The 14,621-nt window shown below is 42.4% G+C and overlaps 1 protein-coding gene across 1 annotated transcript in view; it reads left to right on the top strand.

The window, feature by feature from the left end:
* Trpm8 (transient receptor potential cation channel, subfamily M, member 8) overlaps window positions 1-8,942 on the top strand; it is a 67,808-nt gene extending 58,866 nt beyond the window's left edge. The window contains exons 21-23 of the mRNA XM_013023086.1: window positions 2,927-3,026; window positions 4,102-4,135; window positions 8,890-8,942. Coding sequence (XP_012878540.1) covers window positions 2,927-3,026; window positions 4,102-4,135; window positions 8,890-8,940 — 185 coding nt within the window. The 3' untranslated portion in view covers window positions 8,941-8,942. The remainder of the gene's footprint in view (window positions 1-2,926; window positions 3,027-4,101; window positions 4,136-8,889) is intronic.
* Window positions 8,943-14,621: the final 5,679 nt, after the last annotated feature.

The raw sequence follows: 14,621 nt of genomic DNA on the forward strand, positions 1-14,621 counted from the left end.
TACCACTTGAGCCATCCTCCCCGCATAGACACATCTATGCCTAATAATTAGTGCTGACTAGCAGAGAAGTCAGTGCCTGTGAGATAGTGAATTGCCCATCGGGTAGACAGAGGGCTTTGGTGAGATAATCATTCCATTCTCCAGAGATCTGTTGCTGGCAGTCCATGCTCTGGGGAATTTGGCAGCTCGATGTGTAAATAGGAAAAACCAGCTTTCTGGATTCAGGATGAGGTCGACAGGGCAACTGTGTTACATTCCTCCCATACCTACTTAATGATTAAGCACGATATGGACATAACTTGGAGATGTGTCCCAAACTGACCTGCAGATGAAACAGAGCTTTAAGCTCCAGGGACCAAACAGATGGTCAGAGGTTCATGATGCTGCTCTGGGTCCCTGGCCAGCTCTTCTGAGCGTGAGGAACTCACAGCCATTGGAGAAGCAGTGTGATCGGGGTGTTCTCTCTCTTGAAACAGTTACTATTCTTTGGGAAAAACAGTGAGAGGGAATGGGGAGGGTCCCAGGACAGGGGACTTCCCCAGGGACTGGGCAGTGATGGGGGCAGAGCAGGTCAGAGACCTTTGCCCACTGGAAACGCCCCAGCTTGCCCAGCCTCTGCCTGCTCATTTGCTTCTATTACCAAATCCAGGCACCACAGCTTGCTGCCAAGCCTCCGGCTGGTAGTTCACTTCTTAAGTGCACTGTGCATTTACCTCCAAAGGAAGGGAAGTGATGTCTTCCATTTCCAGATTTCTCCCTTCTTGGAAAAAAATGCATGATTTTTTTTCCCAAATAACTAGCAACCAAACTTTCACTTTTGATATTTGTTTGGCAATGCCTTTAAATAATAAAAAAAGTATGCTGCCCAGTAATTGCATTTTCATAAAACATATACTTTTATTGTGATCCAGGAAACAGTCTGTGCCTGTCATAGGACATTTGAGATAAAGATCAAGGTTATATATAGCCCACTGTCCATTCTCAACAACCGGGTATTTATTCTTATTTGGATGTATAATATTTATATTGTCCCGTGCATATTAACTCATGACCTAATTAGTTTATTTAGTTAATAGTACATTATGAGTGGTTTCAATGTAAGTAAGAATCTATATTATAATAATTGGTACGTGTGTGCCAGGCCTGAGGCTTGAACTCTGGGCTGGTGCTATCCCTCAGCTTTTTTGCTCAAGGCTAGCACTTTACCACTTGAGCCACAGCTCCATTTTTAAATTGTCTTTGATGCTTAATTGGAACTAAGAGTCTCATGGACTTTCCTGCCCAGGCTGTCTTTGAACTGCTATCCTCAGATCTCAGTCTCCTGAGTAGTTACGATTACAAGTGTAAGCCACCAACACCTAGAATAGCAATTTTTAACTGTAGAGTATTTCAGCTTATGGATGCACCCTAATAAGCTTATCCCCTCTTGTTAAACATGAAGACTGTTTTGACTCTTTTTTTTTAGCATATGCCATGATGGTAGAATTTTTTTGTGTTCATTTTTGAGCGTATCAGTCATTTTTCCTTTGAGTTATTTTTAGAAGAGAAACTTGGAGAGAAAGAGTATGTGTACTTTTAAGACATTCTGTATTATCTCCACTGTCTCCTGCTCTATCCTTTCTCATCCCTCATTTTCCCTGAGGCTGTAGCAAGTGACCCACTTCTTCCACTAATGGGTGACCGGCTTTTTCACATCCTTCCCAACACAGGGAATGGCCATTCTTTTTTAGACCCTAATGATTTCCCAGGATGAACAGTGAAAGCACTAAGTCATCACTTCAGCTAGTGCTTTCTTGACAATAACAGAGACTGGCCCTTTTTCTTTGTCGTTTGTCTTTCTTATTCTCTGACCATTTGTGCACAGACACGTCAGCCCTTTCTGGGTTGACTTTTAAATACCCCCTTGAGATTCTACATATCCTCTTGTGTGAAAGGGGGAAAAGATACTTGAAAGGACTCTGTTCAAACAATTGCAACTAGGAAACAATTTGGTCATCAGTTATTTTGCAACGTAAGTAACCATCATTTGAAAGTAAATACATATCTGCTATATGGGATTTGCAGAGATCTAGTCATTTACATCTTGATTCTGTCTTTGATAGAATCCCCAGATGAACTCTTTGTAAATCCAGGAAGATGCTGTAGTTCCTAAATGCAAATGGATGCATTTAAGTGGTTAGTGAAAGGTCAAGATAACATACATCTATTCCAAGAGGCCACCTGCATGAACACATGTTTCTCTTGCCCCCTGAATTCATGAGGTTTGATGCCTGTTACCTTACTGTCTTAAATGTAGGTAATGTGGTGACCTAGGCTTTTGTGATTTGTGCCTTGCCATCTGAAATTAATGAACTGAAAATCACACCTGAATATATTCCTGCTCAATTTTATAGCAAGCTCTGGATGACAGGGAAAGTCTAGAGCTAAGAATATTCTTGGAGATCTACACCCAGACTACCCAGTACTATACCCAGAATACAAACGTCATGAGCTTAGTTATCTTACCTTCTCCAGAGTTCTTGCCTTGGTTTTAAGTGGAGAGTTGGTAATCTATGATTTTTCTAGTCATTACCTTTATGAAAGAGGATCTCATGACAAACATAAGAAACAAAGTCATGAGTGTAATGAGTTTGCTAAGTCACAGAACCACACATACATGAGATTTGAATCCATCTCTGACTGGAATAAAGATCACATTCTTACTTCACACAAGCAGCTCCAAGTCCTCATTGTTGCCAAGAAATCCATTAGGATTCTCTCGTTCAGCTGCTATAGTACTAATAAGTAACATCAGTCAGATCAGCCTGCACAGGACAAATCTAATCCTTCTGCCTCCAGAGTCTTTCATAATGCCCTGCAGATGTTGATCGAGAAAGCAAGAGGCAGAGACAACAGTCTGATTGATTTTCTTTTTTCCTTATTCAAGGTTTCAGAAATGAGGACAATGAGACGCTGGCATGGGAGGGTGTCATGAAGGAAAATTACCTGGTCAAGATCAACACGAAAGGCAGCGACAATGCAGAGGAGTATGCTTGTCTTTCTCATCTCTATACTTGAAGTCAGCAGAGGAGAGCTGGCTTATCTGAGCATGCTTTCTTTCCAGTGAGCATATTCAGCAGAGAATGATATTGTCCCAAAGATATCATCCAGATAACTGAAGATATTGAAGACAGCACTTACATACATGTGTAGCAGTCTTTCAAGAAGGGAAAAGATACTGTCCTTCCATACCCCCCCATGCATGCACACACACCCCACTCGCCATCCTGCTTCTCCTTCAGGGTCCTGGGGGAGAAAGAGGTAGGTAGAGACTGTGCTGGAGGCCTGAGAGCCGTGTCTGTGGAGGGGCGTTCCAGGAAGGTGCACAGGTAGTTGTCTTTAGCATACAGAGCACACATGTGTATTTGTCTCTGTGATGCAGATGGACAGAGATGAGACTATTACCAGCTGTTCTGGAAATTCCTGCACATCATTTCTGAATCACACAGAGTTGTAAATGTTCCTGTTCTTCCTAAATGCAGTCATTAAACATCTTCTAATAGAGAAGTCAGGGCTAAGTCTGCAGGGAGGCCTCCAGGGGTGGGTAACAAAGTGTATGCGTGCTTACGCTGCCCTTTTGTGGAAGTTAATCTTCTTCACTGACAGCTGTCACTCTTCTGGGCACTCAGAACACACTGCAAAGCGTGCTTACATGGTCTAAATGGATACAGGGAGAACAGATCCCTGAGTGGAGTCCAGCAGAGTGATTGAGAGAGGCCTGGATGCTCTCTGCTTAAACAACGAGGTGGATGTCCTGGGTTCTTAGGCTCAGGTCTGGGGTACAGAGGGAGGGGAAGACCTTTCTCAGTGTACTCCTCCACCCCATCAGCAGAAGGAGCATTTATTTGCTAACCTTTGGCTTGGAGCAAGAAAAGAATTGGCTTGGTTTGGGTTTTAGGGAGGGAAATCAGAAAGGTCAATCAGTGCAGCTGACCCTTGATTGAGCTGACGATCAAAACAATCTGAAACTCTGCCCTTTAAAAGTCTCGAATGGAGCCAAAGAGCCCTAGCTCCATCTGTCTCTCTTTCTTTCTCTCACTTTCTTGTTTAATTTCTTGGCAGAATGAGGCATCGGTTTAGACAACTGGATACAAAGGTATGGTTCTCTATATATCGGTTAGGGAGTGGATTTTTTTTTAAAAAACATGTACGTTTAGTATCTTTGAACTTTTGTGTAGAAGTGGATGCTTATGATCAGACAGCAAGAAGAGTAACTGTTTTAAGAAAACAGATGTGATTCTGTTCCACATTCATTATTGTCTTCATTTGCCATGGTGCTGGGGGCTGGGCTGGGATTGCTGCTCGTGCTCACAGACCACACGGGTGCTGAGATGCCACCACCATGATCTTTAAGATATTTTTCATCACGTCCAGTCCAAGGCTTGCTTTTCCTCCCCACTGTGAAGTACGTGGAGATGGTGGCAATGGGGAAACACAAGGGAAACTTAGAAGGGCTCTTGAGCAATTTGTGAGCACGACCAAATCTAGATTGTTCCTTACTTAATTGGGAGACCACTGTGTGTGTGTGTGTGTGTGTGAGAGAGAGAGAGAGAGAGAGACAGACAGACAGACAGAGAGAGAGACAGAGAGAGAGACAGAGAGAGAGACAGAGAGAGAGAGAGGACACACAGGCAGTACAAAGTGATGAGTAAGTTTAGCAGCAAGTATGGCGGATCCTAAATGCTAGATCCCTAGTAGGCTATGGAGAAAAGATGTGTTTCCTATTTTACTGTGTTTTGAGGATGAGAAGGAACTCGTGGCCTGGTGCACACCCTGCCCTTTGTTTGACCAAGCAGCATCCCCAGTCACCCAGCATCTAGTGTGCAGTAGGATCTCAATCAATAATTTGTTGAATGGATGATGAACACAAGCTGCCTCTTGTAGAACTCTTAACATGAGAATTTCTCTGTTCACCTATTTCTCATTGACTTTTCCCTGCATTCCTTGGCTATGTTAAGCAGTGGAGTCTGTGTCTTGGTGGGCCTCGTCTTCTGCCTCCCCTGTAGCATGTTGACAAAAAAGGTGATCAGTATCAGGCTCTTCCCTTACTTCAGATCCTTCTCTTCTTCCCTGCCCCTGGACCTCTGACCTCTGTGTCAGACGCAACTCTTCAGAATGACAATGTATTGCGTGTTGATAAGTGAATGTATCTGTCACAGTTTGGTTATTGCTGCTGCTGCGTAATGAACATCCCCCAGTGTGTTTTGTCTTGCACATGATGCTATGGGTCAGGAATTCAGGAAAGGCTCAGGTGGGCAGGTCAGTTTCTTCCTACAGACTCATGGGTCAGCTGGTAGCACACATAATGTTTTCTTAGGACCTCTCTGTGTGGCTGGGCCTGCCCCCGTGTGGGGGTCCAGGGGCAGGCACCCTTCGCAGTAGAGACTGACTTCTGATGGTAAGGCAGCCAAGAGTATAGCGCTGTTGAACCAAGGATGGGAACGGCTGGCCTGTGTCACCTCTAACAGAGCCTTTTGTTTCCAGAAGTCCAGGCCAGCCCAGACTCAACCAGGAAATCTGGTTCCTTTCTCCTGTTGATGTGCAAGCAGCCTGTGGGGGCAGGGGGGAAGAAGAACTGGTGGTAGCCATTTCACAAATGTGCAATCTTAAGACATGTCTGGTTCTTAGGTTCCTGTGACTGGTTTATACTGAGGGTCTGGGAAGAACCCTGTGTCGTTAGGGCTGAGTGTCTATTCATTAGTGACTATTCTAGAATGTGTGTAGATTAGGGTAGATTTGCATATTAAGAGAATATGTTAAAAAAACACTAGGGGACAGAATTCTAAGATTGCATCCTATATAATAGTATAGTATGTAGTGGTTCATATAGTGGTCCGGATTCATGCTTTTGCATGTAGATACCCATTTTCCCAACTCGGTTGATGAGGTTATTTTTTCTCTCTTGTTGATTCTTGGAACTCTTGCCAAAGATTATTTGACCATAAATGCATAGGTTTGTTTCTGGGTTTTCTCCTCTGTCCTATTGGTTCTCAAGCCAGCGAGTGACATGCTGGTCTGATTACTATAGTTTTATATTTTGAAATCAGGTAGTTTGTTGTTTCTAGCTTCATTCTTCTTGCTAAAGATTGAGAATTAGGAACACCTTAACAATCTTGCAACCTATAAACATTTGTATCCACAATAAATGTAGCCATTTATTGTGTCTTTTTAAATTTTCTTCATCAACGTCTATAATATTCTATGCACATCTCTTATTTCTTTGTTTAAGTTCCTTCCTAAGGTTTATTTCTTTGCTTGCTGATCCTAATGGAACTGTTTCTTAAGTTTTCTTTGGGACAGCTCATTGTTGGTGATCAGAAATACCAGTTTTTCTTGTATATTGGTTTTTTTCTCTTACAACTTTACTGGATTCCTTTATTATTTCCATCAGGGTGATGTTTTTTGGTGGATATTTTAACAAGATATACAAGATCATCTGTGAACAGATTCAAGTGTCATGTATCTATTTATTTTTCTTGTCTGGTTGCTCTGGCGAGTATTTCTAGTATGATTTTGAATAGCAATATCAAGAATGGGCAGTCTTGTCTTTTTCAGATCTTAGAAGAAAAGCATTAGATTTCTCCCATTAAATACAGTGCTAAGCTATGTTGTTTTTTCCATACCTGGCTTTCATTGCGTCAGAGTAAATTCTTTCTATACCCAACAAAGAATGCTGAATTATGCCAGCTGCTTTCACTGCATTTATTGAGCAGATCATGTGTTATTTTAGTTCTTCCATTGCATTGACTTATCTTTGGATGTTGAATCCTCTTTACAGCTCAGAGATAAATGCCACTTGGTTGTGTCTGTGGTCCTTTTGAAGTGCTCTTTAATTCAGTTTGGTCTATACTTCATAGTGAAATTTTTTTCATTCATATTCACCAGTGTTCACCAGAGATTGGCCTGTAGTTTTCTTTCGTTGTCTTTGTCTTGCCTTGGTACAAGAGTGATTCTCAACTCAACAGTGAGTGTGGAAGTGTTACCTCTTTTATTTTATTTTGTTGCTGTTCTGAGCTTCTCTTCCTTAGAGAGCTTTAGGTACAAAGTTATGCTCCTGATTTGTTGTTGTTTGGTTCAGGCTTTGTAGCACTTCTTGATTCATTGTTGGCAGGCTATGCTGATTTAAAAGCTAACTTGAGGTTCTACTACCAGAGTGATGAGAACCCTTCCCTTCTGGGAACTCCTGGGAGCTGAAAGTGGGTGTCTGCCCTGTGCCCTGCACAGGACATTTATGTTACCTAGTGAGTGGACTAACGAGTAGTCTGACCTGTCGCTAACAGGTCCCTCTCTCAGGAAGGTGGTTTGTACTGGTAGGTCCCCTCCGTGGGAAGCTCTTTGGTAGTGGTAGGTCCCCTTGTGGCTCTTGTCAGGCCTGTGTCCAGTTTATACCAGCCTGGTCGTTGCTCTGCTGCTGGAAGCCTAACTGTGTTTTTCACAGCCACTGGGGAAAACTCCGCCCGAGGCAGCCCCCACTTCCTCATTGGAAGGTGAAAACCCAGTACACCACTGCAGTAGGAAGTAGCCTGTCTTTTTTTTTGTCATCTAGCTAATGACTCATTAAAAAAAATTCTGCTCCTGGGGCTGGGAAGGTGGCTCAGTGGTAGAGCGCTTGCCTTGCATGCCTGAGGCCCTGGGTTCAATTCCTCAGCACCACATAAGCAAAAAGAAAAAAGCCGGACGTGGCGCTGTGGCTCAAGTGGTAGAGCGCTAGCCTTGAGCTGAAAAGCTGAGGGACAGTGCCCAGGCCCAGAGTTCAGGCCCCATAACCGGACCCCCCCCCAAAAAAAATTCTGCTCCTAATTTTGCTGAATTTAAAAAATTTTAGGTGTATTTTTCATTTCATTCTACTTTAAACAGCTTGTTAAAAATCATTTTAGTTTTAACAAAAACCTTTGGTTATGGGGTACATTTTTTCATCTCATTATTCTAGTAAATAACATTATTCATAACTCACCTTGCACCTGTAAGTAAGGATCTATGCCAAAAGCCCTTTTGATTTCTTTTTGTCCAAGTTAAAGGAAGAGATTATTGTTGAAAATAACCCAAATACAGTTTCTCCCCTTGACTAAGTGCTTAAAATCAACTATACAGAAATTGTATATTTCTTTATGAACTTTTTCGAGTATGCCAATGTGCCACATTATTTAAAATGAGCTATTGACTCTTGTATGATAAATTTGTGAAAAATTCAAGCATTGAGAATAATTTTATTATGCCTTTTACTTAACATATGTTTTATTGTTTATACTGTTTGTGGTGTTGTATGTGTGTTGGGGAGAACTCTCACATGGTCTTAGTATCCTATTATTTTTGTCAGTATTATACCTTTACAAAGCAAAGCTTTTTAAATGTCTTTTAATTTTATTAGTATAGTTTTACATTTAAACTTATTTTTCAGTAATACTCCTTTGTACCATTGCAGTCTGCAGAAATCACTGGGTTCACTGATTTATTTCACATTGGAATTGGGCCTTGAACTCTAGTTCCAGGTTTGTGTGAGTTAACTGGAGATACAAGTCTATGGATTTGTGTACTCAGGCTCACTTCAAACTGAGATCCTCATATCTCAGCCTCCTGAGTGGCTAGGATTACGGGAGTGAGCTACTGGCACCCAGCACTAATTAGTTTATTAATTGCTACTGATTTGATTTCAGAAAGTAATGAACATGGTCTGAGGTACCAGATGCCTCTCCCCACCCCTCTCTCCCTGTTTGCCCCAATCCCAGGTATACTGTGTTTGCTGTTTTAATAAACATGTCGATTACGTGGAAAAACTCTATGTAGCAATTATTTGAAATTGAATGATGGAAGATTCATCTTAAGACTGACTCTTTTTTTCTTCTTTCCAAGCTTAATGATCTCAAAGGTCTTCTGAAAGAGATTGTGAATAAAATCAAATAAAATGGCCTGAACTTTGGTGGAGAAAGATCTAATTGTAGCAAGGTGCGTTGTTGGCTCTTTCCTTTGACCTGAAAAATTTACACATTTGAAGATTGTTTTAAAGTCATGGCCTTCTCACTTGTTTGATCTTCATAGTGATGTTATTAGAGTAGAAAAGAATGTGTTGAACAAGAAAGTCAACTAACTCAGGGGTGCCCAGGTGGAGGTCTGGGGCCCCGCCCACACTTCCTTCCTCCCTGGCATCTGGAGGTCTCCAGTAAGGCACACAGCCTCAGGAATTCTCAAAAGATTCTCAGCATGATGGACGCATGCATGACCACACTGTCTTCAGACTTGCTGTTTTTTTGTTCCTTAACATGGTATCTGAATATTGAATAGGTCCATGCTGAAATCTGTACCTTATTCTCATAATCAATTATTTTCATCATTGCTATGGGATTTTCAAATGCAGGTTGATTTTTTTTAACTATCCAGAAGCATTTCAGTGAGGTATTTGAGTTTTAGCAGCAGTAGCTAGCTACGCCATGTGGCTCAAATTTAACTCTAGGCTTGGTTCCAGGATCTCTCTTACTGAAAGTTTTAATTACGTTCTCCCATTACCTGTCCACATCCTGAACAAATGTTAAAGATATTTTCAGGGACAGAGGGAGTTAAGGAAAAAAATAGTGACGGACATTGTATTGGACTAGAGATGTTCTAGACCGTAAATTGCAAAGAATGGAAACACAAGGAAGAACTCCTTTGCTCCCTCCCTCTCCCTTTCTTCCTCCCTGCATCCTTCCCTCCCATCAGCATTTACTGAGTTCTGCGGGGTCTGGCTGGCTCCAGCTCTGACCTCTGGCACTGCCAGTGCTGGCAGCAATTACTTAAGCTGCAGAATTTCCCCCGATGGAGTAGTTACATTGCAGGGAAGTCATGGGGCACCACGTCCCTTTCAGTCTTTCTGGCTACTCAGCTCCTTTGCTTGAGTTCTGATGGTTACAGATCCTATTTAAAGCTCTCTGTTATGGAGGGCTATCAGAGCAAGATGGATGTATATCTGATAGCATGTGAAAGACTGTTGGGCTTCCTGACGCACCTGAGGAGTAGGCATTGTACAGCCAATGGGAGCACCTCTCAGATCTTTCACAGTGGTGTTTACAAAAAACAGTAGTGAAGTTGTAAGTGTGGCTCAGATCGTTTATCTCCAGCTGAGCAAGCAGGCCAGGCAAGTGAAGGCCCTGAGTGCAAACCTCAGTACTGCCCCAAACAAGCAAACAGAAAACAAAAAATGAACCTTATGGTACATTTTAATCTGGATTTTGGAAAGCTTAGTGTTTTGCTAAATGTATGAGCTGAGAGGGAAAACAACCAGGAACAGACAAAGCAGTTAAAATGATAAACATTTAAAGGCAATTACAGAGTTTTAATAATCTGGGAAGACTCAAACTCAGACCTTCACATTTACCCCTGAAAGCTCTTATCTCACGTTCTTTTGTAAGAATGTATGTACCAGTGGGCAAGCAGAATGTCTTCCTTTCTGTCTACCTGCCCTTTGCTTACCTTTACCCTTATTAATATATAGTAAGAGCTAATTGGCTTAGGAGAACGACAGTACCTCACTTCAGTGTGCCAATGCATCGAAGACAAAAAGATGTTAAGAAATGGAACATCTAAGAAAACAAGTTCTCACGAATTCCTCCTCACTACTTCTTTAGAAACTCTGATTTTCAAAGCCCCAAGTTTTGATGTGTAGGTTTTGCTTCTAGATATAGGATATTTTTTATATTTTTTTAGTGCTAGGGTTTGAAACCACACCCTCAGCCAGAGATCACCTTTTGGATAGCCTGTTCTTAAGTATTTCTCTGAAAATTCCATTTGATAGGCAGCAGCCAGCTCCCTGCCATTCAGATGTCATTCTTCCAGTGTCTCCTCATGCCTCTTTCCCTTGTGGGGTGAGGTACTCATCCTTCCCTGGGACTGTGTCAGGGAAGAGCATGTCAAAGACCCCTGCCGGGGTGGGGCTAAGAGTCAACCTGGGAAAGAGCTGTTTACCAGTTCTCCCCGCCCCCTTCCAAATCAGCCTTTGAGCCACTCACCTGGGGAGAAATAAACAGATTGTCTCCATTTTTACTTCTTCTACACTGGTTGAAAAGAAGCAAAGATCTAAGGCGAGAGTAGGCCGAGTGGTTCCCACTACCTTTACGTGTGGGAGTGGAGCTTGCCAAGGACAGCAGAAGGAGGGTTCTTGGAGGCCATTGGCTCCCACAGTGACAGTGTGCTGACCCTTGAACTTGTCTCATGATCTGAAAGCAACACAGTCTGAAAGGTTCCCTGGAAAGGCCCCCCTAACACTACACTTTGATAAATTATCATTAACTCATTAAAAAATGCAGAAGCCACTGAGCAAATAAAGCCGTCAGAAACCTTTGAGGTCTTAACCCAGATGGAATAAGCTGAACCTTGCTCATTGAACCGTCTGCCTGCAGGTCACTGACAAACTGGCCAGACTCCAACACCTCATGGAGACAAACGTTCTTTGACCTGCTTCAGTACCAAAAGGAAGTCTCTTGACTTTATATCAGATTTATTTTCAGTATATTCCCAGTGTATTTTGAAGCACATCAGATCCTGCCTAAGAATGGAAATGCAGGCTATTCTTTTCTCTCTTAAAAGTTTTTGTTAGCATAAATTAATTCTAAAAGGGGTTTCCTTATGACATTTATGACATGCACATAATGTTCTTTGATCAAACTCACCCCACCCCCTTCTATTTCTTCCTAACCAGAATCTGTTAACAGAATTGGATATTCTTCCTTTGTTTCTGCAGGTGAAAACAGCCGCTCCAATCAAAAGGGTCAAGGAATGCCAACGAACAGTCCTGTCATTGATTACTCAAGGAGAAAATTTCTGTGCCTGGGGACCAAGCCAGTGGTTCTCAGTCACCCTGGGGGAGCTAAGTGTGAGAGCAAAGGTTGGGATTCATTTTTCATATGAAGATGGATATGTGGGAAGAAGATTCCTTAGAATGCACTTCTACCTGAGCGTGCCTGCTTGTGCTGCATCTCAACCCCCCACTGATGGTCGAGGGTTAAGTCTGCTCTTTCTCCTTCTTTTCCCTTGACCTCTCTTATTGATGACCCGGGAGCTCAGTAGGAGACTGTGAGGCAGTACTTGATCTGACTTTTGTTTCTGTGTTTTTGTGTATTTCCAGTAGATTTTCTGTTTTCTTTTTTCTGCATGACATGACTAGATCAACACTATATTGTTACAAGGCTCCCAAAAGCCAGACTCTGCTCTTTCCCACAGGGCCTTTGTTCATTTCCCAGAATGCTTGTCACTTGTCATTTGTCCAGATGGGAGGGGGGCTCAAATGGTGGCTTCTTCCTGTCTTAGCCTCACAGGACTCTGGCTGAAGGAACCGATGTGAAAAGTCACCCAAACAGACCCTCAAGACGCACGTCTGGTTTTCTCCTCTGTGGGTGCTCCTCTTCTTCTTATCTCCCAGTGAAGAACAATGCATGGATATTGTAGGAAATGTAGACTCCATAGACAGGCACAAGGAGTAGAAGCAGCCCCCTGCCCCAAACGCAGCCACTGGTCATCTCTTGGCTGCTTCTGTCAGTCTGGTGTTTTCTACGCATGTGGGATATCCCTTTAAGTTTTTTCCATGATGTCATCATACCGCCTAAACAATTTTGTATAAACGTTTTTTTCACTTAACATTTTAAGTGAAAGCCATTTTCTTCACATTCACAGTATTCCTAAATGTTACATTGGTAATCATGCAATATTGACTCATTAGCGAATCCCATAATATAGGCCATTGACAAGCATTGCCAACTGGCTATTAGGATGGATATTTTTGAGTGAGAATCTTTTTCTGCATTTGGGAAATTTTCCCAGGGCTACGTTCATTGGAGTATCTTTTGATTATCAAATCATTTACAAGACCTTTTAATGAATAAATAATAAATAGGAATTATTGCCTTGAGCATAGTGTATCAGATTCATGAATATATATCTATTAAAATATAGCATTATATTTAATCCTTAGATTAGGAAGAAGCTAACATCCTTATTCAAACATTATGGACAGTAAAGACATTGTGTGTAAGCTTGAAGAGACGGTCTTTCTGAACTCCCTTCTCTGGCAATTCCAAAGTGTAGTGCTGAAATCTTACAAGTCAATTCAAATGCTTATACTTAGTTTTTCAGCTTCAAATAGACTATTCACAGTGGCTGAAGAAAGGATCTTGGAAGGAAAGCTATTACATAAACATTACCCCCCAAAAAAACCCTACAAGATTGTTAACCACCCCCAGAGAGTTTATCTTCTTTTGGGCGGGGCGGGGAAAGGTAGTAGTACTTCATAAGGCTCTTCGCAGTCCACATGACATTTGCAAGAAATGAACACGAATGGAAGGTGCTTTTTAAATTTAAACTTAATCATCGATCCAGAGAGAATCTTCCTTGAGAGATTCACCACTTCATGGTTTCAGACAGAGAAAACCAAGGGGACAAAACCATCAATGAATAGAAAGTCCAAAAATGCTCTTTTCCTGAGAGCATTTCACTTCTGTTTCACCATAGCAACCCAAACAGCTGCTATTTCTGAAGCCACGGGGCAGAAAGTCATGCCCCCTCCACACTGGCTGGAAAGAATAGAGTCTCTGGCACTAGGTATGATAGTGTCCAGAGAAAACAAGCCCAGCCTCTTCTTACCATTGGTTCAAGTGGAGAACATGAATCAAAGTAGTGGATGAAATGTGAAACTCCCAAGAAAACAAAAATGAGTGTAATCTATTTTCTGATCCCTCCCAAGTGAATTTGCCTCCATATTCATATTTCTACTCGCTGTGTTTTTATTGGATTAAGACATGGACTGGGGTGTACAGCAAGGTCAGCAGTGAACAGTCACTCATTGTCAAGAGCAGACCTGGGCTGACCTTAGAATTCACCTGTATTCAGAGAGATCCTAAGACTCTGGCTCACCTCCTCTGCTGGATGTGTCTGAGCGCCTCCACGCTAAACTTCTGCATCTGTAGTTGCTTTCCGATGGACTTTGTGAGAAGAGAACACACACTGAATATTCCTCTAACCAAAGGTGCTACATCCTGGTGTCTGGTACTGAATGTGTCTGCGCTGGTACACAGCCTGCTGCTGGGTTTTTGTGCGTGTGACAGTGAGTTAAACACTGGAGTCGTCACATGCTGCATTGGTCTTTCAATTGTGTGTGAGAGAAAAAAAATAATAAAATTCCCTAATCGAGTCAAAATCATTTCTGAAGGGAATGGGTTCCCGGCGTTAACCAACTGACACTGCTAAGCAAGTAATCTGGAATACTCTGAATGAATGCCATCAGAAACAGAGCTCCCTGCCCTGTGGTTCTAGTTCTTGTCAGTAGACACGGCTGTGGTCCCGTGTGGGTTTTCTTGTTTAGGCATGCACCTGTAACCTAAGTGTCCCCAGCTTCACAGACCTAGGCCCCCTCTCAGTGCATTGCCAGTCATTCCTGAGGCTCTAGGGGTTTCTGGAGGCTCGTTGACAGGTACACAGCCTCATCCATGGGCCATCACGGATGCCTGTTTTCTACAAACCCAGTCCACAGTGGCGCTTGCTCTGCCCCACGTGGGACAGGGTTCTGTTGCTGGAATCATTGTTTCCTTTGTGTTCCATGGTCCTTCTGCTCCAAATCCACC

The sequence above is a fragment of the Dipodomys ordii genome, unplaced genomic scaffold, assembly GCF_000151885.1.
Source record: "Dipodomys ordii isolate 6190 unplaced genomic scaffold, Dord_2.0 Scaffold1, whole genome shotgun sequence".
In the NCBI taxonomy this organism is placed as follows: domain Eukaryota; kingdom Metazoa; phylum Chordata; class Mammalia; order Rodentia; family Heteromyidae; genus Dipodomys; species Dipodomys ordii.